Source organism: Taudactylus pleione, unplaced genomic scaffold (assembly GCF_031769625.1).
Source record: "Taudactylus pleione unplaced genomic scaffold, aTauple2 ptg000007l, whole genome shotgun sequence".
Classification (NCBI taxonomy): domain Eukaryota; kingdom Metazoa; phylum Chordata; class Amphibia; order Anura; family Myobatrachidae; genus Taudactylus; species Taudactylus pleione.
Genome location: NW_028284410.1, coordinates 8,206,621 through 8,230,682, shown reverse-complemented (window position 1 = coordinate 8,230,682; position 24,062 = coordinate 8,206,621). Strand labels below are relative to the sequence as shown.

General features: G+C 39.3%; 1 protein-coding gene across 1 annotated transcript in view; it reads left to right on the top strand.

Moving 5' to 3' along the window:
* Positions 1–24,062, top strand: part of GRIK3 (glutamate ionotropic receptor kainate type subunit 3) — a 707,216-nt gene that overhangs the window by 363,103 nt on the left and 320,051 nt on the right. Inside the window, exons 6-7 of the mRNA XM_088461525.1 lie at positions 2,219–2,392; positions 11,207–11,350. Coding sequence (XP_088317651.1) covers positions 2,219–2,392; positions 11,207–11,350 — 318 coding nt within the window. The remainder of the gene's footprint in view (positions 1–2,218; positions 2,393–11,206; positions 11,351–24,062) is intronic.

Sequence of the window (24,062 nt, the reverse complement as noted above, 5' to 3'; positions counted from 1 at the left end):
ATTAAATTGTTAATGCATCTGCTTATACATCAACAAGCAAAATTCGATATAATTTTGTTGGATGAGATTATTACATAAGGTCAAAGTGGCAAAGAAGTTTATTTGGGAGAAGGGAAAGGTTTCCTATTTAGAAAAAAACAGGGGACATGAATTTTGTAGGTTCTTAGGAAGTTCCGATCACCATGCTGTACTTTCATTTGTTTGCCTTTTGCAAAGTGCATTTTTAAATACAATTTGAATAAAGTAAGAAAACCACTAATAACAAAATTCAAACACAGAGACGTGAAGGATGGCTGGTTTTTGCTGTAATCTCACTGTAGTTTTATTTATTTGCTCATTTATGTTAAAAAATCAGTTTGATACTCAGTTGCCTTGTCTATACTTAGCTGAAGCTGTAAGTGTTTTCTTTCCACTTCACTAGGCCAGTCAGAGAGAATATATGCATGTACAGTATAACCTGGCCAATCAGTTCATTCATGGACTTTGGCTTTCAGTTCCACAAATAAAAATAAATAAATACAATAAATTGTTAAAAAATAATTTAAAATATTTTGTAAAAAAGTTTTGTTCATATTTCATTCATTCATTTTGCTCTTATAACCCTCCTAAGATCAAATATTAGGGTGGTACACTTGATACTTGTTATACAGACTAAACCAAGCAAATACTCGTATTATCGCTGAAGGTACACTCTTGATGTATTTGGCCAACTTTAACACCAGCAGGGGGAGAAATGGAGTGGGAGAGTTTTCCAGGAGGAACGACCTCATAAAAAAATACAATACTGGATGAGTTAACAAATTTATTTGAGAATTAAGTTGAAAAAAAACCTGTCATGTCTAATTGCTACTAACATGACACAACCCGAAGAGGTTAACAATTTCCTGTCGTTTTTTTAGTCATCCAGTCATCAGATTTCCTGAAACAGCAGATCTCTGTGTTATTAAACACAATAGCCAGAAATCCATCCTAGCCAAAGAATGCATTAAGATGCGTTTCTCAGCCGTGCCCTTCCATTTTCCACTTTCCGTCTGGCAACATTACACAGCTGGTTGTATGCCAAGCATGATAAGTTTTGCTAGATTACTCTTGGGTTTTAATTGCTGTAAAGACAAAATACCTCCTAAGAGTAAAATAAAAAGTAGGTACAAGACAATTGTGTATCCTATCCTATTGTATGGTAAAAAGTAAAAAAATATGAATAAACAAATAACATAAAAGCCTGACTGCAATTGTGCTCCTTATATCTATAGAATTGCTATATTGAAACTTTTTCCATTGAATTCCTGGTGGGAGTTGGGATCATCTATCCCTGTCAAGCTATAGACATATTTGGATGACTTTGTCAATGATTGATGGCCTGTTTCCATGCAAGTGGCACAGACCAATTAAACACAATATTCCAAAATGATTTAGCTACTAAACAATCCCAGGGCACAAAGTGTATTATATAAAAATAAACCACTGTGATAAAATTAATATATTACTCTATCCTTAAAATGTATTTATTAAATTGTTCTATTGAGTAATTTTTTGTTGACTTTAACTAATTATATAATAGTGTCAGTAGGTAAGACCACATATATATATATATATATATATATATATATATATTATCTAAGTATTATTTATCTATGTTTCCAACTTACATTTACATTTGCAAGTACTGTGTTGACAATTATGTCAAATAATACATGCGATCAATAGAAGATTTAAGACTGTCAAATAATTAACAGATCAGAGAATGTACAGATAAACAGACTAAAAGGGTGTTAACACACTACAGCACCCCATTTCTAAATATGAAGTTAGACCAAAATATTGGAAAATTTTATCTAGTGTTTGTTTCTCTTTTTTCTTTAACTAACCATTTTTTCCTGTGTTTTGTTTATGATAATGTTTGATGGCTGTTTGTGCACTAGCTGTCATGTGGTGTTTAGATATGATGTTTAAAATTCTTGTCAAGTTGATGATCATAATTAAACATCTTGGTTCTCACTATTCCTCCATTTAGAAAATGACTTTTTTACTACCTCAGTGAAACAAAACTTTGGTGGTTGTTTTGAAGTCCGGCTTAACCTATTGTGTGGAACTGCTTCATTAAAAGAAACATAAAATTTAATAAAAATGGGAAATTGGATACAGTATTTATATGCCTTGTCATAAAGTTCTAGTAAAGTGTATTAGCAAGACTTCAAATCTATATTTTGTTTTATAGGACCTCTACGCATTGGACCTGGATCCGTATCGCTACTCTGGGGTTAATCTGACTGGATTCCGGATACTTAATGTGGAGAATCCTTATGTTAGCACCATAGCAGAAAAATGGACAATGGAACGTTTACAAGCCCCTCCCAAGCCTGAGACTGGTCTTCAAGATGGAATAATGACGGTACGAACAATAGTGTCAAAGCACTGGTATTTCTTAATTTAGTCCCACTACACAAACAGAAATAAACAGTAGCTACCTACTGTTGTACCTCAGAGAAAACCATTACTTTCCAAATAAATCAGCCCATTTACCTTCCATTTTTAGCAGTTTTTCTTTTTTTTCTGGACAGTAACATTTCAGTATGCAGACAGCTTATTATGAAAGTTATTTTGTCAGTGAACTACTTGTAGAACTACCCATACATACTGCAGTTTTGCTATAGGTTTTGCAATGCTAAACCCTCTGCCATGGAACCAAAAGCTTGTTAATAGTCAACAACTTGCAGTAAACAGATTGTAATAATATTGACAAAATAAAATTTTTGCTACCAGTGTTATTAGTGCAAATGTATGCGTCATTTAAAGGATGTGGTATGGTACAAGGTGTGGCTATTAAATAATGAGGCTGATGCTATAATTTATGTTTAATTATATTAAGTACATTTTAACTCCATTCCCCTTCTACAGTATGTACTCCCCTTCTTCATGCACACACTACTACATTCTTATTTTCGATTGGTCAAAGCCAAGCTGTAGGTCATTATCTGTCAGCTATTTCAAAAGCTATTTTTTTTTTTCTTTACCTCAGTAACTGATGTAAAATAGGTTCCCTTGAGTACAGATTTGACTTCAGGGAAAATACAGAAGTCACACGGTGCTAGGTCAGGTGATTATGGACGGTGTTCTAGCTTTGCACTCTGTTTCTTGGCCAAAAACTGCTTCACAGATAGAGCTGTGTAGGCTGGTGTGTTGTCCAGATGAAGGATGAAATAATTTTTCCACTACTCAGGCTTCTTTCTTATTATTCTTGTAGTAATGATGATTCACTGTTGCACCTTTTGGTACCCAGTCTTCCAAAATATCATCCTTGATATGAAAGAAATAAATTAACATGACTTTGAATTTGGATTTGCTTTGATGTGCTTTCCTCATTCTTGGTGATGATGATGTTTTCCAGTGCATGGACTGACGTTTTATCTCAGGATCATACTGGAGATCCATTTTTTTATCATAGGTAATAACTTTATCAAAAAAATGTTAAACTGCTTGAATTTGTGCTAAAATGTCTGTATAAATTTGCTTTTGATTTTCTATCTGCTCGGTAGTGGGAAGCCTAGGAACCATCTTAGCACAAACGTGTGTCATGTTAAGATCTTGATGCAATACTTGCCAAACAGTTTCTTTGTCGATGTTTACCATTCCTGCTATCATTCGGATGCTGAGTCAATGGTCAATTTGAAAATTTTTCTAAATCTTTTCCACATTTTAATTTGTTTTTGCTGTGCAAGGCCTTCCAGGACGTTCATCATCTGCGACATCCTCATGACCATCACTAAATCTTTTGTACCACTCAAACACACATGCACGGGACATACAGTCTGCCCCGTAAGCCTCAGTTAGCATACAGAAAGATTTGGTGGGTGTTTTGTTCAATTTAACTTAACATTTTAAGTTAACACGTTGCTCTACTTTTGAACTGAGCATATTTACAACACACGGGAGAAACATAATTTCTTTGAATGCTGTGTGACAGCACACTATCTGTGCGAGAGGGGTGAAACTTGCAAAACTGTTTTGGGATAGTTCAAGGTCAATGATCCCCCACTCCCTTTTACCTCACGTAGTATGTTTTTTTAAATGTACAGCCTTGTTATTTAATAGCCACACCTCATATGTTGACAGTGTAGACGCAGTTGACATGTCCACATGTTAATGTCAACATATTATCCCTGGTGGTTCAGTGGTCACTGCTCCAGAAAACTGCTGCGGCTCCATTGTGGCTTTTGGGTCCCAGCAGTCATCTGATAATCTCTTTTGGGTGAGACCTCCGATGCTGCAGCATTCCGGTGATTATTCCTCCCCCATCCCTAATTTCTACCCCTAACCTTCCCTCTAGTGTCTAACCCTAACCTACCCCCCCCTACAGCCTAACCCTAATCTCCCCCTAATGCCTAACTTTAACCCTAACCCTCCCACTAGCAGCCTGACCACTATATGAGAATGTTGAAATGTTGCCTGTTGAGGTTTCAGCAATGTCAACATCATAACTGTTGACATTTTGGTGTTGACATTATGAATGCAGAAATTACAAATGTCGACCTGTTGACCTGCTATCATTTAAAATAACTGCAGTGAAAAATGTTATGGCTATGAGCAGGGGCGCCGGAGAAGAGGGGGAGCAGGTACAATTTACCCGGGCCCGGACTTCCAGAGGGGCCCGGCGGGGACCCGAGTCCGGCACCGCCCCCCCCCTCCTCTTTCCCTTACAGCAGCCACAGCAATCTCCTATGCCTAAGGTTTGCAACAGGCTGCTCACAGTGCCCCCTCCCCAGTGCGCAGCGGTGCTACAAAAGTGGGTTTTTTTGCTTCTCAAGGGGACATGGCCACGACTCCTGCAATTAGGCCATGCCCCCTCTTTACCTGGGCCCGGCGGCGCTCTCTACGGCCCTGGTGATGAGTAACACTCATAACTCACCACATCACATAATGCAATGGCAGAGTTAAACAACATTGAATATAGTTTTAAGTCAGTTTGTTGCTGAGAGGTACAATACTGTATATGTACTTACTGGACCTGATTCTGAGGTGGAAGTAAAGCAAAAAATAGTAAGTAAATATGCAACTTGGACAAACCATCTTGTATTGCAGGTGTAACAGATATAAAATGTGTATAAAGTTTGATTTGTTAGGGGCGTGTCAAAACTGAAATGTATTTGCACCCCTTGCATTGCAGCATGGTTTTTCCAGATGCACAGTTAATTGCTCTTGTTTGCTTTACTCGCAGCTCAGAATCAGGACCCATGTGCGATACAGCCTAGGTGAAGCGTGGTTTACTACAATCACCATAATGACATGTTTACTGATCTATAATGTTTTTTATAATTGAAAATAACACTCTTCAATATATATTAACATACAAACCCCATGGAGTGATAAAAGATAGTGACTTATATTGACTTAGTTATATAGGATAGCAAGAAATGTGCTGTGCTGTTGCTCAGTATTGAAAGATGAGAACATCTAATTCCAGGAACAAGTCTTTAAAATCTGTATCTGTACCAGGGAAAGTATTGGTGTGTATATATAGTGGTAGGTAAAAATTGATATCCTAGAATATGCTAGAACTTTGGCTTAAGAAGTAAAGGTTCTAATTGGTGATGTTTGACTAGTGTACAGTTCACACCAATTTGACTATTATATGATGCAATGCCCTCTTGGCCAATATATATCATGTGGGCCCCATTTGACTATTGGACATTGCAACAACAATTTAATCAGTAAACATTTCAGATCATATTTCACCAGTATACAGATCCCTGACCATCATTACTCACATCTCCAGAAAGTAACCTGTAACTAATTTTATCATCTGTACTCCCAGGACAATCACTTAATTATCATAATAGCCCAAACCAAACTTTCAGCCACTGTCACCACATATGTAGTTGTTCCTGCCATACAATTCCACTAAGGATAAAAAAATAGGATTTTTTATTATATGCTGTGTCATAGAGTCATGCAACATATTAAGTTCAATATATCAAAAATTTGGTAACAAATTCAGTAGAAACAAAACATAATGTATAAGAATGTAAATACAGCTTCTGGGTCCCTGGTACAAGGGGTTAACATACAATGATTTAAGCAGTGAACATGCTCAAAAGTGCTGTTGAGGATGTTGTCACTCATGTGGAAGCAACATATTCCTGACCTATTAGATTATTCTAAAGCAATGATTTATTTATTTATTTATTAATTATTACCAGTTATTTATATAGTGCAGCACTTTAGAGAGAATTTTTGCCCATTCAAATCAGTCCCTGTCCCAGTGGAGCTTACAATCTTGCACTTGCACACTAGGGTTAAATTATTTGTTCAGAGCCAATAAACCTAACAGTATATTTTTGGAGTGTGGGAGAAAACCCACACAAGCACAGGGAGAATATACAAATTCCACACAGTTAGGGCATACTTACCGACTTTTGATTTGTTCTCCCCGGGATTCTCCCGGGGAGAGTCAGCAGTCAGGCAGTGTTGGGGGCAGGGTGGGACATTAATTTCATTTGGCACCACCCCCTCGCAGTGAAACCCAGCGAATAGTGTATATATTATTAAGGGCAGGGCCAAATTACAAGATTATCATAAAATCACAATATTAAGCACCGCCCCCTAACGAGGGACCGCTGATTCTAGGTAAGTTTCTCCCCATTCTGCCCACTTCACTAGGAAGTGGGCGGGATTTAGGAGAAGTGCCTACTCTTCTGGGGGGTGAGGGAGCCTTCCATTACTTCCAGGAGTGTAGGCAAGTATGAGTTAGGGAAGGATAGAACATACCAAGGGCTATACCAATGTACTGTATATAGAGCCCCTGTAGTCCTTTTTTTTACAGCAGAGTAGCATCATATGCAATACTGAGTTATTATATATTGTATAACATAACTCTGCCCAACAAGGCAGTTGATGAAGGATTTCAGTGCAGATAGTGCAGGAGGGTGTGGTGCACGTTATTGGATAATCTTGTTGCCATGCATGTATGCCCTCAGTCTGCCACAACTCTTCCTCTGACCATGTCCCAGGCCTTTGCAAAGAGACTCTCAGGAGGTAAATATGGAGTAAAAAGTGGAAATGTGCTGCTGATGCATAGACTAAAACTTTTATTGTGTTACATGTTCAAATATAACTAACATTTTGTGTACAATAGACTATAAAAAAAACTACCAGAAATATATATAACCAATTATACTGCTTTTAAATTACAGCTGTGGAGTAAAATCTATTTTGCTAAATTTTCCTAAAACACTGTTCCATCCATGTTCTATCAATACCCTTCCCATTTATACTTTATACTTTATATACAACTTATTTTTTTTCACTGAATCTCCTCTCAGTTGTTTTGACCTTAGCAATTTTTCCACTTTTATCATTTCTGGATGTACCTCTCAAAGACTCAAACATATCATTTTGCCAATGTACAGTAGCCTGTGGTTGTGTCTGTGTCTCCGTGAGGAGTGGGCTCCACCTCTCTTAACAGCCTCTTCAGAGTCCAGATGCCACCTAGCCTCCAGTGTTGTTTATCATCTGCTCAGGATACAAACATACACAGTAGATGATACATTGGCAGCCTTTGAGGTTCCAGTTCATTGGGCCAATTTGCGATTTTGGAGCTGGTTCAGAAATGGCACTTCCTTGGAACAGAGTGTTCTTCCATTAATGAAGCAACCATTGTCTTTTGTATTAACCAAACAGTAAGGATCAGAAATCACAAAAGCTTGTGTGCATGAACAGTGGCAATCCATTAACATTACCAACAAATTAGAATTTAAGTAGTCATGTAAGAACTGGTAATATATGTCTTTTACATGCTACTATTGATATTAAATACAATTGTTCTTGATAAAATGGAATTTCATTATATTTGCTCCAAGAAGATGTCACTTAAAGAGTTAATGTCAAGGACATTTTTATTGACATTTTTATGGACATTTATTTATGGAATATCATTTCGTTAGGACATTTTTGGACTTCAATATACAGTATATGCAGCACTGAAAGATTTTTAAAGGATATTTCTAAGTGACTTTGAAAGAATCCCCCTCCCATCACCTGTCCCAGTCACTTTCTATCTATCTCCTATTTCTGTCTCTATAGCATAAGTGCTGTTCTCGTCATTCAAACAAACTTCATGACATAATGCAAAACTGTGTATTGTATTTAGAGATTACTTCCTTATATGTAACTACCCAAATTGATTGTGGCCAAAAGGATTCTAGTTTGATGTGTATAAATACGTAACCTTAGTGCTGGTCGCACCACCATTTTACTCAGATACAGAACTAGAGGAAGATATGTTATCAGATGTAAAAAATAAATACAAATCAATTTCAATGGATTCAATAAACACATCCGGATGTAACGATCTGAGGGTGTGAATCCAATCATTTTAACAAAGGCATAGCTTACGATACCTGTCTCCACTCCTCTCTGTAGGTTATACATATTCTGGGCCTGATTCAGAGCCGGACGCTCTTTGAGAGCGCTCGCTCTGAAACAGGGTGTCCCTTTTTTGATTAAAAATGGCCTCCTGGCCGCTTGCATAGCTGTGGGTGACCACCCACAGCTTATGCGAGCGGCCAGTTGATGGTTGCAATGGTCAAGACCATCGCGACCATCAGGCTTGCGATGAGACCCTTGTGGTAGGGTCTCGTGGCCGCAAGCCCCAGTGGACTTCCTGCTCTAATAGAGTGATGTCAGTAGGGCCGCCCACAAAAGGCAAGCGTTCCTTCAGGAATGCCTCCATTTGTGTAGCCACCCCCCTGCTCTGCCTACAAAATGGGGCGAGGTGTCGATCAACACCGACAGCCGCCCTTTTTGTAGTGAGTGTAGAGAATTTCTCTCTCGCTCCGGGGCTCGTGCATGCGTACACTGGAGCTGGCTCCGGCATGCACCTGCGCAGTGTGGGACCATCAACCTGCTTGCGAGCGTTGTGCTCGGGTCTGAACTAGTGTGATGCCATGGGACAGTTCTGCTGGGTTGGCCTGGGGGGTCCCTTGCTCTATATTTGTTCCATGGGAGTGTTAGGGACCTGCCTGATAGAGGTCACCTGGACGCGGTGGCAGGCCCATAATTATGGCCATTATTATGCAAAGAACCTCGTTGATGCTATTCAGCAGTTATATTATTAGGTTCAGCATGGTTAGAGTGTGGACTTGCATTTGTCTCTTTATGCTTGCAGCACTACAAGTCTCAGCAGGTAGCACCTCACATTGTGCTTAGGGTGTGCAATCTAGCGCCCCTCCCCCTATGGGTCTGAATCAGGCCCTCTATTCCTGTGATTTTGACACTTGATGGGTCAGTCTGATGTACTGTAACAAAAAATATATATTATGTATACCTCTTGATTTCAAAATATTCAGTTTGTGCTCCAAAGTGAGATTTTAGACACCTAACTGTCCTCCCTACATAGTGTAAGGAGCATTAATAATATTTTGCAGATAAGCAGAAGAACAAACAAGTCTTTCTGGGGTACTCTAATTCCTAATAGTGCCCCAGAAAGACTTGTTTGTTTTTCTGCTTCTAATCAAAATATTATTCATGTGTTCTACACAAATAATTTTTGGGAGCACCACCAACCAAGTGTCATATTTATTCACATTTCATACTATGTGTATACCAGACTCTAAAAATATTACAAATATTGTATGGAGCAACTGCATTCAAGTATACATACAGCATAAGTTATATTGCAGTTGCTAAATTCTTTAATATCGAACACCTCTCCGGTATTACTTGACCTAAAACTCTTATTTATTTGATATAAATTTACATGTGGTGCTAGTACTAGCACCCCATTTAAATAGGGATGTAGTCGGCATCCCGGCATGCAGGATGCCGACAGTCTGAATACCAGCGCCGAAATCCCGACAAGTCGGGATCCCGGCACCAGTATCCCGACTGCTGGCATCTTGAAGTTAAGTCCGCCTGCATCCTGAAGGTAAGTATCTCGGTGTTAGGAGGAGAATAGGGTCAGGTAGCGGGGTTAGGGTTAGGCATTAGGGGGAGGGTTCGGGTTAGGCACTGGGTAGGGAGTGTTAGGATTAGGGTGCGGGGAGGGGGAGATTAAATTTAGGCACTAGGGGGGTTAAGGTTTTGGCACTGACGAGGGAGGGTTAGGGTAGGGGTTAGGGTAGGGGTTAGAAAAATTCTTTCCAGTCTCCCTATGGGTGTCGAGATTCTGGCTGTTGGGATGGCGCTGTCAGTATTCTGACCAGCGGCATCCTAACAGCCGGGATGTCATACCCAACCCATTTGAAACACCCTATTGATTTTTTCACTAACCATGTAGAACTCCTGTGTTCTGAATTCAGAGTCTTCCTTCTATCTCTAAAGTGGCTCTTTGTCTAGATATTTGATAAGATTGTCCGATTTCTTAAAAAACACACATGGGATATAGGTTATCTCTCATTTTAACAATGGATCTTGCATCAATATGTGGGAAGTTCTTCGAAATGATGCTCCTAATCTGTATAGATGACTTTTTAAATTTGGAGATAATGGGTACATTGTTAGTCCATTTATCTTTAAGTTTATTAATTTTCTTAGAGGGGAGAAGTAGTTGATCCATATCCAATTCTCTGCACTCCTTCGGAACATCTTCTAATAGCTGTTCTGGATAATTTATTCCTTTTAAAAGCTTATATCAGTTCTTGAGATTGTTCCTTGAAGAGTTCCGAATTGGGACAATACTTTTTGAAACTTCACACTCAGGTTATTTAAGTGGATCACTGCATATTCCTCTGATATGATTATTCTTTGACTGGTGGAGTTCAGCTCATTTTTCCTTGTTCATATATGTTGCAAAATCACAAAAGTTTTTTCGATGTGCAGCAGCTGAACTAGACAAGGTATTTTTGTAACTATATCATTTGTCTTATATCCAGTATATTTATTATCAACGGCACTGGTAGTGAGTTATATTGTAAAAATACAATACTCAATCTAAAATTCTGGTGCGCACATTTCACATTAAGAAAAATGTATTTGTGATATTCCAAAAATATTGGATTTTATAAACTGACATTTAGAATAGACATGATGCCCATCTACAATACCACAGCAAACTGACCTCTTTTAGATGGGAAACTACACTAACACTTTACATTTTTAATGTGGGACTTATACTTTGTGTCTTTGAAAAAATATATATATATATAAAATTATTTTTTAGAGAAAGTTGTGAGATTCTTCTCAACCCCAATGCCATTGCCCTTTATTTTAGACAGATGCTGCTCTGACATACGATGCGGTCCATATTGTGTCTGTTTGCTACCAGAGGGCACCTCAGATGACAGTCAACTCATTGCAGTGTCATCGACACAAAGCCTGGAGGTTTGGCAATCGCTTCATGAATTTCATCAAAGAGGTAAGAAACCGTAGAAATCTGGAAATTAGCAAACAATGTCTGATGCAAAATAAAAGTAATATTTTTCTAAGCCTTGTATTTAAGTTTATTTATAATATTTATACTCTGGGAATCGGTATGAATATTTACTATGTAAACTTATGAGTGGAATGACCAAAAGCTACAAAAATCACACAGAAGTGTACAAACTACAAACAGTGGTCGATTAAATTACTATAGGTTCTGTTTGGAGCATTGGCCCCCACCCTATTTGTACCATATCACACACAATGAATTAAATGCACTTCCCGCTGGGATTGCCTGTCCTTTGTGTGATTAGCACATTGTACTTCAAGCCACTGCCAGTAAAGCCAATGCATGGACTGCAACTGGCTTACAGGGGGTGGCAGATTTTACTGGTAAAATCTGCTCATGCTTATATCTGTCCTTCTAACTTCTTTTATCATTGGCCAACACCACTTACTTTTCCCATGTGCCCCTCACAGCTCACTAGTTTTCTTGCCCTTCTCAAACAACCTACAGCACACCTTCTTCCACTTCATCTCTCTTCACTCCTCAAGTCAATGTTTTCAGCAGGCTGCACACCAGAAGTGACATGTCCAAAATCTGATTTTGATAATATTTGCCCTAAGAAGCCAGCAAATCTTATCACCATGTGGTAAGATTCAGTGTAGACTTCCCCATACCTGCTCTGCCTGCTTATATGTTTTCTGTGGACTGTCCATACCGCCTCAATTGGTTGCCACTTGTCCTTCTCCTTTCTCTTTGGCTTAGTTCTTGGGCCCCAACCTTTGCATTTGCCAATTGGACCCATTATGCTCTAAACAGACACTTGAATACCACTCTTATGCTGGCCATACACGCTGCAATTTCCGGGACGATCCGCCCGATATCGGCGGATCGCTGCGATAATTGTAGCGTGGGGGGGGGGGGCGACCGAGGGTTAAATATTGCTCGGTCGGGCATGCTGGATTGTCCAGCATGCCCGTCCGATGCGATATTTACCCGGTAACTGTCGGCTGCATCGGGCAGTGTATGCCCAGCACGGCCGACAGACAGACATTTCCTGTGTTCCTTCCAACGGAAGGAACAGGGAAATGTCTCCTCCCCCGGGGGCGGAGCGCAGATGTCTGGCTATACACTGTGAGATTTCTCTCACAGTGTATGCCGCGGACATCTGCGGCTGGCAGCCGGCCAGATAAAATGTCTGTCGGTCTGACAGACATTTTATCTTGCCGTGTATGCCCAGCATTACACACATTATCATTATTATTATTATTATTATTATTATTTATTTAGATGGTGCCACAAGTGTTCCGCAGTGCCTTACAAAGTACATAAACAAATAAGTAACCAGCGACTTACAATACAATACAATACACAGACAAGCATAATAAACATTGCTATATTAGCAACCTATACACCCACATAAGCAGCCGAGTGTTAGTTGCCCTAGTGGGGAGTAAGAGATAAATGAAAATACAGTAGGGAGAAGCACAAGAGGGTAGAGGGCCCTGCTCGAAAGAGCTCACACATGTGAGTTCACATCAATTGCGGGGTGTCCTAGCATTGGACCTCCTCAGTTATGCTACTTATCTGAATGGGTGTTAGAGATTACATTTTTACTGTACATTTTCCTGCATTTAAGAATATAGGTATCGCATAACATAGAAAGCTACACAGACACTGTATGTGACAAACATGCATCATTTAAATATGAAGCTTCAGCTAAGATTTCATTGCTTGTTAAGAATGTATAACATTTGATTTTGTTTTAAACTTTCAAATGTCATATTATGATTAAAGAGAAATTAAATGTTCTGTGTTGCATATTTTGCCTATGAAACGGAGTCTTTCATATTAAATAAACTCATAAAGCAATAGTGTCCTCTAGGGGCTGATAATATAGTTAACAAAATAGTCTCTCAGCTGTTTTATTATATTCAAAGTTTCCATTCAACAAATCTCCCTGCACCTTAATGAACTTTTATAGTATAAACAGTCTTAAGAAGCATAGGGGTCTATTCTTTATCCCTTGGTTTCTACAAAAGTTAGTCAAAATGAACATTGTCACCTAACTTTTGTATAAATTAAATAATAGGGCCATTCATTACAACACAGGTGATATCACGAATATCTCTTTAATACCTTTCAGTGCCAATGTGGCATGCCATCCCCATACAGTATTATGGGGACCTAAATTTATCAAGTTCTGAAAATACATTTTGCAATTTGACTCCAAGAACTGATGCCATCTTCAAATGGTGACAGTTCCCAGAATCCTGCTCCTTCATGTGGGAAGAAGGTCCAGTTTGCGAAAAGGGATCCTTCTGGATCCTCTGCCCTTGTTCAGATCCCACCACAACCAAATGAGTATCTTCATATGCATATATGTGCCCATATATGTAGTGGGCATGTACTACAAGTGTGACTTAAGTTTCAATGCAGCAGAAGAAGCAGTAATAAAGTTCATGGGGACAGCTGCTTTTTGAGGCAGCTGTCCCTGCACTGGAGCAATGTACAATTGCTTCGGCATTTTAGTATCCACCACTGCAACTCGCAGTGAGTTGGATGAATTACCCTGAAATATCAGCAGCTTATCTAACCTACTATGTGCAAGATAATGTTTTGTTGGATCAACTTTATGTAAAGATGATGTTTGTAATGATACCACTATTCAGCCGCTTTTGATTGGCTGACTGCATATTGACCACTCCAGCTTAGAACTTACAGTAATTCATTAGTATCACTATACTATACCAAGCTGCTGCAGTTTATTGCGTAATTGATGTTACTATTTGTACTACTGCAGTAAATTAGATGCTTACAGTATTTGCTTTTTAAAAGGGAAAACAGCATATTTGTGGATTTATTTTAATTAGTATTTTTAATTTGTGTTTGTATTTCACAGTTCACATTCACATTGAAATTGTATTCAGGTAGGGTAATGTGCCTTTAGCATTTACTGTTGACACTGTCAAGCCATATCTCTGTTATACTAATATGGGGCACAAGTATACACACCTAAATGCCTGATGTACAGCTGGGGAAAATGCTACTATTTTTGAGCTGGACTCATCAAGCACCCAATTAAACATACTGTATACATGTAAATACATATTTTTTACGTGTCTTTTATGTGGAGCACAAATGCGTATGTTTGGAGCTCAAATGCATCCACTTCTAAATGAGCTAGAATGTTGGTTTGGTGATTGCACCAAACTGCTAGATGTATAAATGGATGAATCAGACAATCCGCAGGTGCATTGTACAAATGTATCGTCATTCTGACACTTGAATGAGAAAATGGGCAAACTTGGTACTTTCTTGCTTTCATGAGCACAATGTTTTTTCAAAGAGCAAACAGGAACATTTTTACACTTCGTCCAAAGGGGTTTTTATCAAAGGTTTTCAATGGAACTTATGGGCAATGTTAGATAAAGGTGTAAAGTAGTAGTAGTAATAATGATGATGTTAATAATGATAGTAATAATTCTACTACTACTAATAATAATATTTATATATCATATTGTTTTTAAAGAAGGTTCAAAGTGAGGGCCCACTTTCTTTGATGTACCTGGAGGGGAGAACCTAAACCTTGAGGTTAAGGTCGCTCACTTTCTTCAAGTTATGGCACAGTCCACCAGTTGACTTGATACAACCCCACCTCACTTCCTAAACCACTTATAGAAAGACAGACTCAAAAGTAAAGGGAATTAGCCACATTTATTGGTAACTTTGGTAACTTATTACTATGACACATGAGAAGTAATGAGCGGTATATATTAAATAGGAATGTCTGTGTGTGATGGTGACAGAAAAGGTGAAGTATTGTATAATGAAACCATGAGACAATAAGTGGAAAGTAATGGTTATTCAGAAACACAAGCACAACAATGTTAACTGAACAATACAATCCACCATGGTGTAAAACAAGCTAAAGCTGGAACATGATTGGCAATATAATGCACAATACAATTAGAAGAATAACAATATATAGTACATGCAATACTGGAATAATTCAATATTAGCAGATACACTATAGGAGCAGCAGAAACTACAATCAAACAGGAAGTCTTTATGTATAGTCAGGATCAAACACATGCTGCGTTCAATATGGAGGAGGAAAAAAATAACACCTTCTTCTATAACAAAGTCTGGATAACCACACACCCCCATAGCTACCTTATTTTTTTTCTATCATTATCAGCAGCTTAACACTGATGACATCTGCATGTATAATATACACATTTGAGAACAGTGGTTGAAAAATCAAAATGACACATGCAACAATATAAAGGTAATACTAAAAACTGTAGTTACACCTTTAAGCATTGTATTGTTTTTGGTTAGTGGAAAATGAGAATAAGGCTGGGTACACACTTGGCCGACTTGTCCGCCAACCCATGGATCCACTGACAGAGTGGCTGATTGGTAAGCCAATAGACACCAATCGTCTGCTCAATATGTCTTGCCTGACATCACAACTGGTCCGGCATTTAAATTTGCCCGTTCGGTTGAGATGTCAATGTCGGTGGTCCATGCAGCCAGAGTATGAGCAGTTGGCAGGTCGCCTGTGCAAACAGCCAGATATACTGATATATCTGCAAGATATAGTGGCATTGGCTGTGCTGCAGGGCTGATGCGATATATGTCTGTGAATGACGTTGTTCACTGACATATCTTCTGTACACACGTGCAGATGCACTATGCGATATGCTGTTCATTGGCTGATTGAACAACATATTGCATAGTGTGTACCCAGCATAAGGCTCCATAGCAGCATTATGTCACTTCAAGACTCTTTATACCATGAAGTAATAAAGACTTTTCATTGTTTAGTTAACTACAGATTAAATCAAACAAAGTCGACACAGGTGTCATTAACTAAATGGAGGGGATAATACAAATAAGCAAAAGTAAGTTCTAAGCCACAAAGGTGCTCGTAGAATGCAAGGCAACAATATTAATATCTCAACCTGAATAAGGTTACCTTAAGTAGCAACAGTCTTGAAGGGTATTTAGGTAACAGCACATACCTAGCTAGATGTTGAAAACAATATAATAATTAAGGATGTAGTCCCTGTATACTGTATTTTAGTGTTAGGAAGGTTTCTGTAGCAACAGACAGTATGCTCAATTTAGCTCACAACAAGAATATTCTGTTCCACAACAAATATTGATAAGTATACTGTAGTTAGGCAGATAATCCCCTTATTCATAGGCTTGCCATATCAACTCATTAATTTGGGATACTTGAATTACATAGGTTCTGTGACTGATTAAAACCAGTAGAAATTGAGACTTCAAGTCATCCACAGAAGTTGTGTAATTCATTGTTTCCCAAATTAAAGGAAAGATATCGCAAGCCTACTTATACAATAAACACAACTAAACAGTGTCAGACCGACCCTCAGTCACACCAGGAAAATTACAAATTGAGGGGACTTTCAGCAACATACAGAGAAGGAGAGAAGCCATAATTGGGACAATGCATTATGTGCCCCTATATCCTACAAATGCCATCCACCCATGGAAGGTCTGTACACCAAAATAGAAACAATGTGCTGTTTCTACTTGCCCATGATTGACTGTAGAGGAGGATAAGCTGTAAACCTGTTATGAATGGTCAAACTCCCTAATAGATGAAATATTATTATTCAATAGCAATATTCATACTACAGAAACCAAATCAAAAGGCATGTACTTTAGGATGCAATGCTATACACATTGCAGTGTGATATTCCCCTGAAGACTTACACATGAAATTGATCAGGCTTGTGATATTCATCATGCTACTGGTGACTGCTGTGTGATAAGTAAAAAAGAGTTAAAGAGTGCTGAAATGAGACTGGGGGTCTATTTACTAATAAATGGTAATAAGGCTGGTTTTCTATAGCCAGTTATCGCAGAGAGAGAAAACCTCCTTTCACAATTATTTTCCATTAAAAACCTCACAGGGGCAGCTGAATGATACTTACCTTCCTCGACAATACATACATTATTAAAAAGTACTTATGTATGTTTATGTTTACACACATATGTGATACCCTATAGAAGTGAGGATACAGATGATGTGGTGCTGGTGTAAGCTGGAGTTACCTCTCTAGCGGAGTAACCTTCTCACTTCTTCCTTCCTTTAAACCAAACCTTGGCAGAACGTCAAGAGTTCCTCAACCAAATGCAGACAATGAGAGAGAAATTGTAGGCAAGCATTTTTATATTCTTATTAGTAATGAAGCTAGAGGTATGCTACAATGGGTCACTTTACTTAAAGGGGTATTGAAAATGTTTTTTTGGGATTCAAAATATAATACAGTTATAAAGTAGAGGAACCTAGGATCTGCAATGCAACACTCAGGAAACACAACATTATGCAGGATATGAGTAGTTTGTTCCTGCACAATGTATTTGGCAGCACAGACGGTGTAATGGTTAGCGTTACTGCCTCACAGCAATGAGGTCATGGGTTCAATTCCCACCATGGCCCTAACTGTGTGGAGTTTGTATATTCTCCCTGTGCTTGCTTGGGTTTTCCTCTGGGTGCTTCGGTTTCCTTCCACACTCCAAAAATATACTGGTAGGTTAATTGGCTCCCAACAAAAATTTACCCTGGTGTGTATGTGTGTGAGCATGTGATAGGGAATATAGATTGTAAGCTCCACTGGGGCAGGGACAAATATTCTCTGTAAAGCGCTGCGGATTATGTGTGCACTATATAAATAACTGGTAATAAATAAATAATAAATAAAAACCATCAAAACTGGATTCAATAATGCAATATTATATTTGAAAAAATAACACTTTACACTAAATATAACCATACTCACTATACCACATATGGATTAACTATTTATTCACTAACAAACAAGAATTTGTCCTTAAGTTAACTGCAGCTTGACTTATGTAGCCTTATTTCTGTTTCCTTTGGCTCTGTATGGGTGACACTCTCTCCTTCCTGTGTTGATCAGGTCTCTCATTGCTTCTATTGTCAGCAGTGTTTCCACCTTGTTTCCCCCCTCCATGGTTTTTTAGGCTTACAGCAGCCTGTTTGCAGGGAAATCTGCAATGACAACGTTTCCTCCTGGTCAGTTTTAGAATTTTTGTTGTCTGTAGTTAGTTTTTAGCACTCCTGTTGCGTAATTACCATATAATAATATGTACAAAATTTGACAGGGAATTTACAGTGAATTTAACCAGAAAAAAAAAAACAGGAAGAGACCAGTTAGAAAGTGTAAACACTGCTTGATGGTACTTTGGACTCCCTCTAACTCACCTACCTTTCATAGCTCAGCTGGGTGCTGTTGGTTCCAGAAGCTTCCAAGACATGTGACCTGTTGTTGGCTCACTATACTATGGCTCACACCTCCTTTTAATGTATTTGCACTTGTGCCGACCTCTCTGCACTGCCCCAGAACATCCTAGAGTGCACCGTTTCAGACAGTCATGGCTCTCATGCCTTCAATATCTATGGCTGCATTGGGTCAAAGCTTAATAGTTACCTTACAACTGCAGGGTATCACACATACACACACCTGTATATTGTATATGCAAGTATCTACACTGAAGTGGCAAAAGTCATGGGATGGATACCTAGTATCATGTAGGACTCTCTCTAGCCCAGAAAAGTGCAGCAACTTGATGTGGCATCGATTCCACAAGTGGGCTGAAGAACTCTGGACATATGTTAACCCATGACATCTGGATAGCTTCCCACAGCTTCCTGATATTTGTAGGTGCAGGATCTTAGGTGCAAATGGACCTCTCCACCACATCCCACATATGCTCAATTGGGTTCATGTTTGATAACCGTTTTAGCCACACCATTTGTAAGAACTCTGCAGAATGATCCATGAACCAATTCTGCACAACTTGGGACCAATGACACTGTGCTTTATCCTGCTGGAATATTCAATCATTGTGGGGGCACATGAAGTCCATGAAGGGCTGTAAATGGTCAGCAAGAAATGCAATGTAACAGTTAGCGGTCAATGATGTGTTTAAGTGGACCAGCGGGGCTAACCAATGCCACGTGAACACACCCCACACCATTATAGAACCACCACCAACCTGCATGGTGCCTTGTTGACAACTGGGGTCCAATGGCTTCATGGGGTCTGCTCCACCATCAGCCCAAAACAACTGGAACCATGATTCATCAGACCACACTACACTTTGCCCTCAGAGAACACTCCCATGACACTCCCACAAGACAGAGTAGCTCAATATAAATGCATTGTCACCGTTCAGTTTCTGCTGAAAGAAAGATCTGGCAAATATCCATTGGACTAAGAATAGGACATAAATGCATAAATTTGCTTCAGCACATGTGTTGTATGCTAAAACTCACTATTTGTGTCCATTGAAAGAGATCCATCCGACTTAGAAGCAGCCCCTATATGTGCACAAATTGGGTGGTGTCATTTACTATAGTTTGTGGCAAGAAGACATCTGCACTGGTTTAGTGTGTCAGTAATGAAGAGCAAGGGCAGCACTTTAAGATCCCACATGTTTAAATTTTCTATTTATTTTATAGGCAAACAAAAATCCAATCCTGTGCATTTTACAATTTTAATCCACACGTTAAAAAAATCAAATACATTGTGTAATAGTATGCAGGAAACCAATGAATACTGATTTCACCCAGGAACTGCTATGCCCCATTGTGCCAAGTTTTGACCTATTCTAATAAGGTATTTAAAATCCCTGCTTTCAAATTAATTTTTGTACTCCCATCACATTAGCATAGCCCGGGCAAAGACCCTCACGAAAAGGCCATTTCTAGTTGAATAGTACTTTCGTTACAAAGCGAAGTGCTACCTGTGGAGAGAAAAGCTATTTAATGCTAAAAATATCTCTGTGGTGCATATTTATGGTAGCATTTTATGCATACTTACACCATTAGGAAAAAGGAAATCATTTTTTGCTAGCATAACACTGTTTAAGTAAGGGTTTAATTTTTGGATTTATAGAATTTAAAATTATACATTATGCATATTTACTTGCTCAATATGTTCAAACTCTGCATTCCATTGTAAAATCTTATACTGGGCATACACTATACAATTATTGGGCTGAACTGCCCGATATCGGCAGATCACCCCAATAATTGTACTATGTGTGCGATCGACCGATTCTAAAATATCAATCGGTCGGGCATGCCAGATTATCCATCATATCCGTCCAATGAGATATTTTGTAAGTTAAGAATCAGCTGCATCGAGCAGTGTATGCCTAGCCGCAGCTGACCGACAGACATTTCCCCTGTTTCTTTACAGGGAAAGAATGGGGAAATGTGGAGTGCAGATATCTCACAGTGTATGCCTGTGATATCTGCATGGTGTCGGGCTGTCAGATAAAATGTGTGTCGGTCTGACAGGCATTGTTTCTGGCACTGTATGCCCAGCATTACTGATTAGTTTATCTGCAGCAGTATTTCTAAGTGGATATATAGCATCAACAATTCCCGGGCAATAGTGATAGATTTCATGTTATGTAGTGGGATGGCCTCCGGGTACCTTGTGGCATAATCTACCATCACTAATATGTATTGATGCCCACGAGCAGATTTTTCCACCGGTCCTAACAGATCCTTACCAATTTTCTCAAAATGTACGGAAATGACAGGGAGGGAAACCAAGGGTGCCTGAAACCCTGGCCTGGGTGCTGTCTTCTGACAGACTGGACATTCCTAGCAATACTTTTTTACTGCTGCATGAATGCCGGGCCAGAAGAATCTTAACTGAATATGCTGAAGAGTTTTCTCCTCCCCCAAATGGCCACCCTACAGGTGTGTATGAGCTGCCCTTAACACCAACTGCTTATGTTTCTGGGAAACCAACAATTGGTCTACTCTCTAACCCTGCAAATAGGTTACACAATATAACAAATCATTTTTCAATGCAAAGTATGGTACACCTTCTGCTGGTAAAGCCATGATTAATCTACCATTAATCTCTACAACATTTTCAAATGCATTTATCAAGTTCCCATCATTCTGTTGATCCTGACCAAAGTCCTGCAAGGACACTTCCTTGCCAATGGGAACCCACTGTGTCTCGGTCTCACTCCCCTCCGGTTGCTCACTGGCAAGGAGGGCGATACAGCCACCAACAAGGAGGGCGATACAGCCACCAAACTTTGGGAAACAGCAGAGCTTGGCTCCTGGGACACCTCTGATGTGGGCCTTCTGCTGTCATCATGCCAAGTAACCACCTCTTGTAACAACGGAAAGTCCCAACCCAGGATCAATGGGTAAGGTGGCCTGGTGGTTACAGTGGCTATCACCTTAAGGGATCACCATTTGATCACTATTGGGAAGTGCACTCGGGGGCATTCTTCTACATCCCCATGTACATATATTACCGGGGGAAGCACATGATCAGCCCCAGGTGGAACTAGGTTGACAGAGATGATGGTTAATTTGCTGTCAGTATACACTAAGGCCCAGACCTCCCGGCCTTCCACTCGCACCATCAAATGCAACAAGGTGGTTTGTATAGGGGAATTGCTTCCAGCAGCCATGCTGACCACTGGTCAAATTGTTTTTCCAGCACTACAATCCATTGGCTCGCCCTGCTTTGGGCAGTGCCGGCACAAATGACCTGGCACACCGAAGTCAAAACACACAACTGTAGGTGAGTTGTTGGCTTTAACAACTGGGACCTGGGTTCTAGGCTTGGGTACTGGCTGGAATCCCTGTTTGACTTTGTTTAACTTCCCAAGAGTCAGGTACCATTCAATCACCACTGATAACTCCTCAAACGTTTGAGAAGCAGCCTGCAGCGCCCAATGTTGCACCACACGTTCTAGTACCCGCACGGCATGGTCCAAAGCCACCATCTCTACTATACGCTAAGCAGAGTTCTTATCTGGCTGCAACCACGCCTTACTCAGCCTGGCTAATTTGGTCAGCTGGACCCATGGAGCTTCAGATGGGTTTAGCCGCCATTCCTGAAACTCCAACTCTGCCTAATATGGGCTTTTTCAAGTGCGGATAGGAGTTTGCCTCAGTTACGTATAATTCAACATATGCTTTCTGAGGTTCCCCTGTGAGACAGGGGCAAGTCTGGCAGCAGCATGCTCAAACATGGATGGAAAAGCTTCAATGTCATCAGATGGAGTAAGCTTCTGTAACACCTCTCGCTCCAGCCCATCTTTCCTTATTTCAGTTAACTCTGCATGTAATAACTGTATTTGAGTTTGTTGTCCTTAAATCAAAGTTTGCTGTCCTTGCACCTGCGCTTGATGCGCTGCTACCAGACCTTGTTGCTCTTGCACCCGCGCTTGTTGTACTGCTACCAGAGCATGCTGCCTGCAGCTATTTAAGCAAAACTTTTCAAAAGCTCCTCCATATTACACTGCTTTATCCCTTTATGGACAAACTTAGGAGGCTTTATAAATTCTCTTATGCCAAATTCCCAACAAACTATATCAGCTGGCTTCTCTTAAAACTGCACCACATTCCCTGACCATTCACCCATACAGTTTTTATATTGTGCACAATTTGCATATACACAGACATATTATCACTGTATCTGGGCTCTTGCTGCATAGCAGTATCCAGCAAGAATCCCTGTTTGGGTGCCAAATGTGACAAGAATCACATCGACCAGATAAAATTCATCAGTAGCTTTATTGCTCACAACAGGCAGGTACAGAGGATATGGCAGTTTCACAGGCAAGACGTCATACCAAGTATTCCAATACAGCAATATTTCTTCAGTGGACTCGCAGGTCCAGGAACCCTAACACTAGTCACCCCTATAAGCTGGGCGATTATTTCACTGTCAGACTCAGTTTCCACAGTGTCTCTGCAGTTCTTAAACCAGTTTCTCACAGGTGTCTGTAATCATCTGCCTTTCCAGGCACTGATTGAGGCAACACCTGAACTGGACATTTACACAATCCTAATGCCTTTGCTTTGCCAAACCTGGGAGATATGGATATTCCACATGTGGAATTATGTTGAATCTGTCACAATATATTATCTTAGAGTGGTGTCAACATATATCCATGGATCCAGAATGTGGTTGCAGTGATGGTATACCTCTAATTCTGGTTAAACTTATACATTTATACTAAGCACTGACTTCATTATTTTTTTACTTTTATTCTGAATTAATCATAAAGATTTTCCTTCTGATTTTATAGCAGAAATTGAACCCATGTTAATCCAAAATCCTCTTTTCAGTTTACGTTATAACCTATAATTGTAGTCCTGTATTTTTGTATACTACTGTATGTTCAATTATATTTTATTTCTTTGAGTTCTCTCCAGGAAAATGTCAGAAAAAGAAGAAAGATAGAGTGTAAATAATTTGTTAGACTCCATTCTTTTTGCAAATGCCTGGGAGCAACCTACTGTAGCTGCTCAGTGCTAGCTGTTTGAGACTGCCTGCTGCCTGACAGCTTATCAGAGCTCTGTCTGTCCCTGTATTAAAGTGAACACACCATTATAACATATCAATGAACTGTAAATGGCATTACATTGTGTTTATTTTTTCCCATGTTTAAAGGTTGTTATACCTTATTAGAAAAATATTTATTTTAGTAATGTCACTGCATAACGTTGTAATATACATGCAAACTCATTATAGTAGATATGCTGCAGTCTCATAATGAAATATACATAATTTCAAAATCACTGTGTACTATTATCTAGGTGTGGTTGAGAGTAAATATACAGTATTCCAATACATACATACTGTTA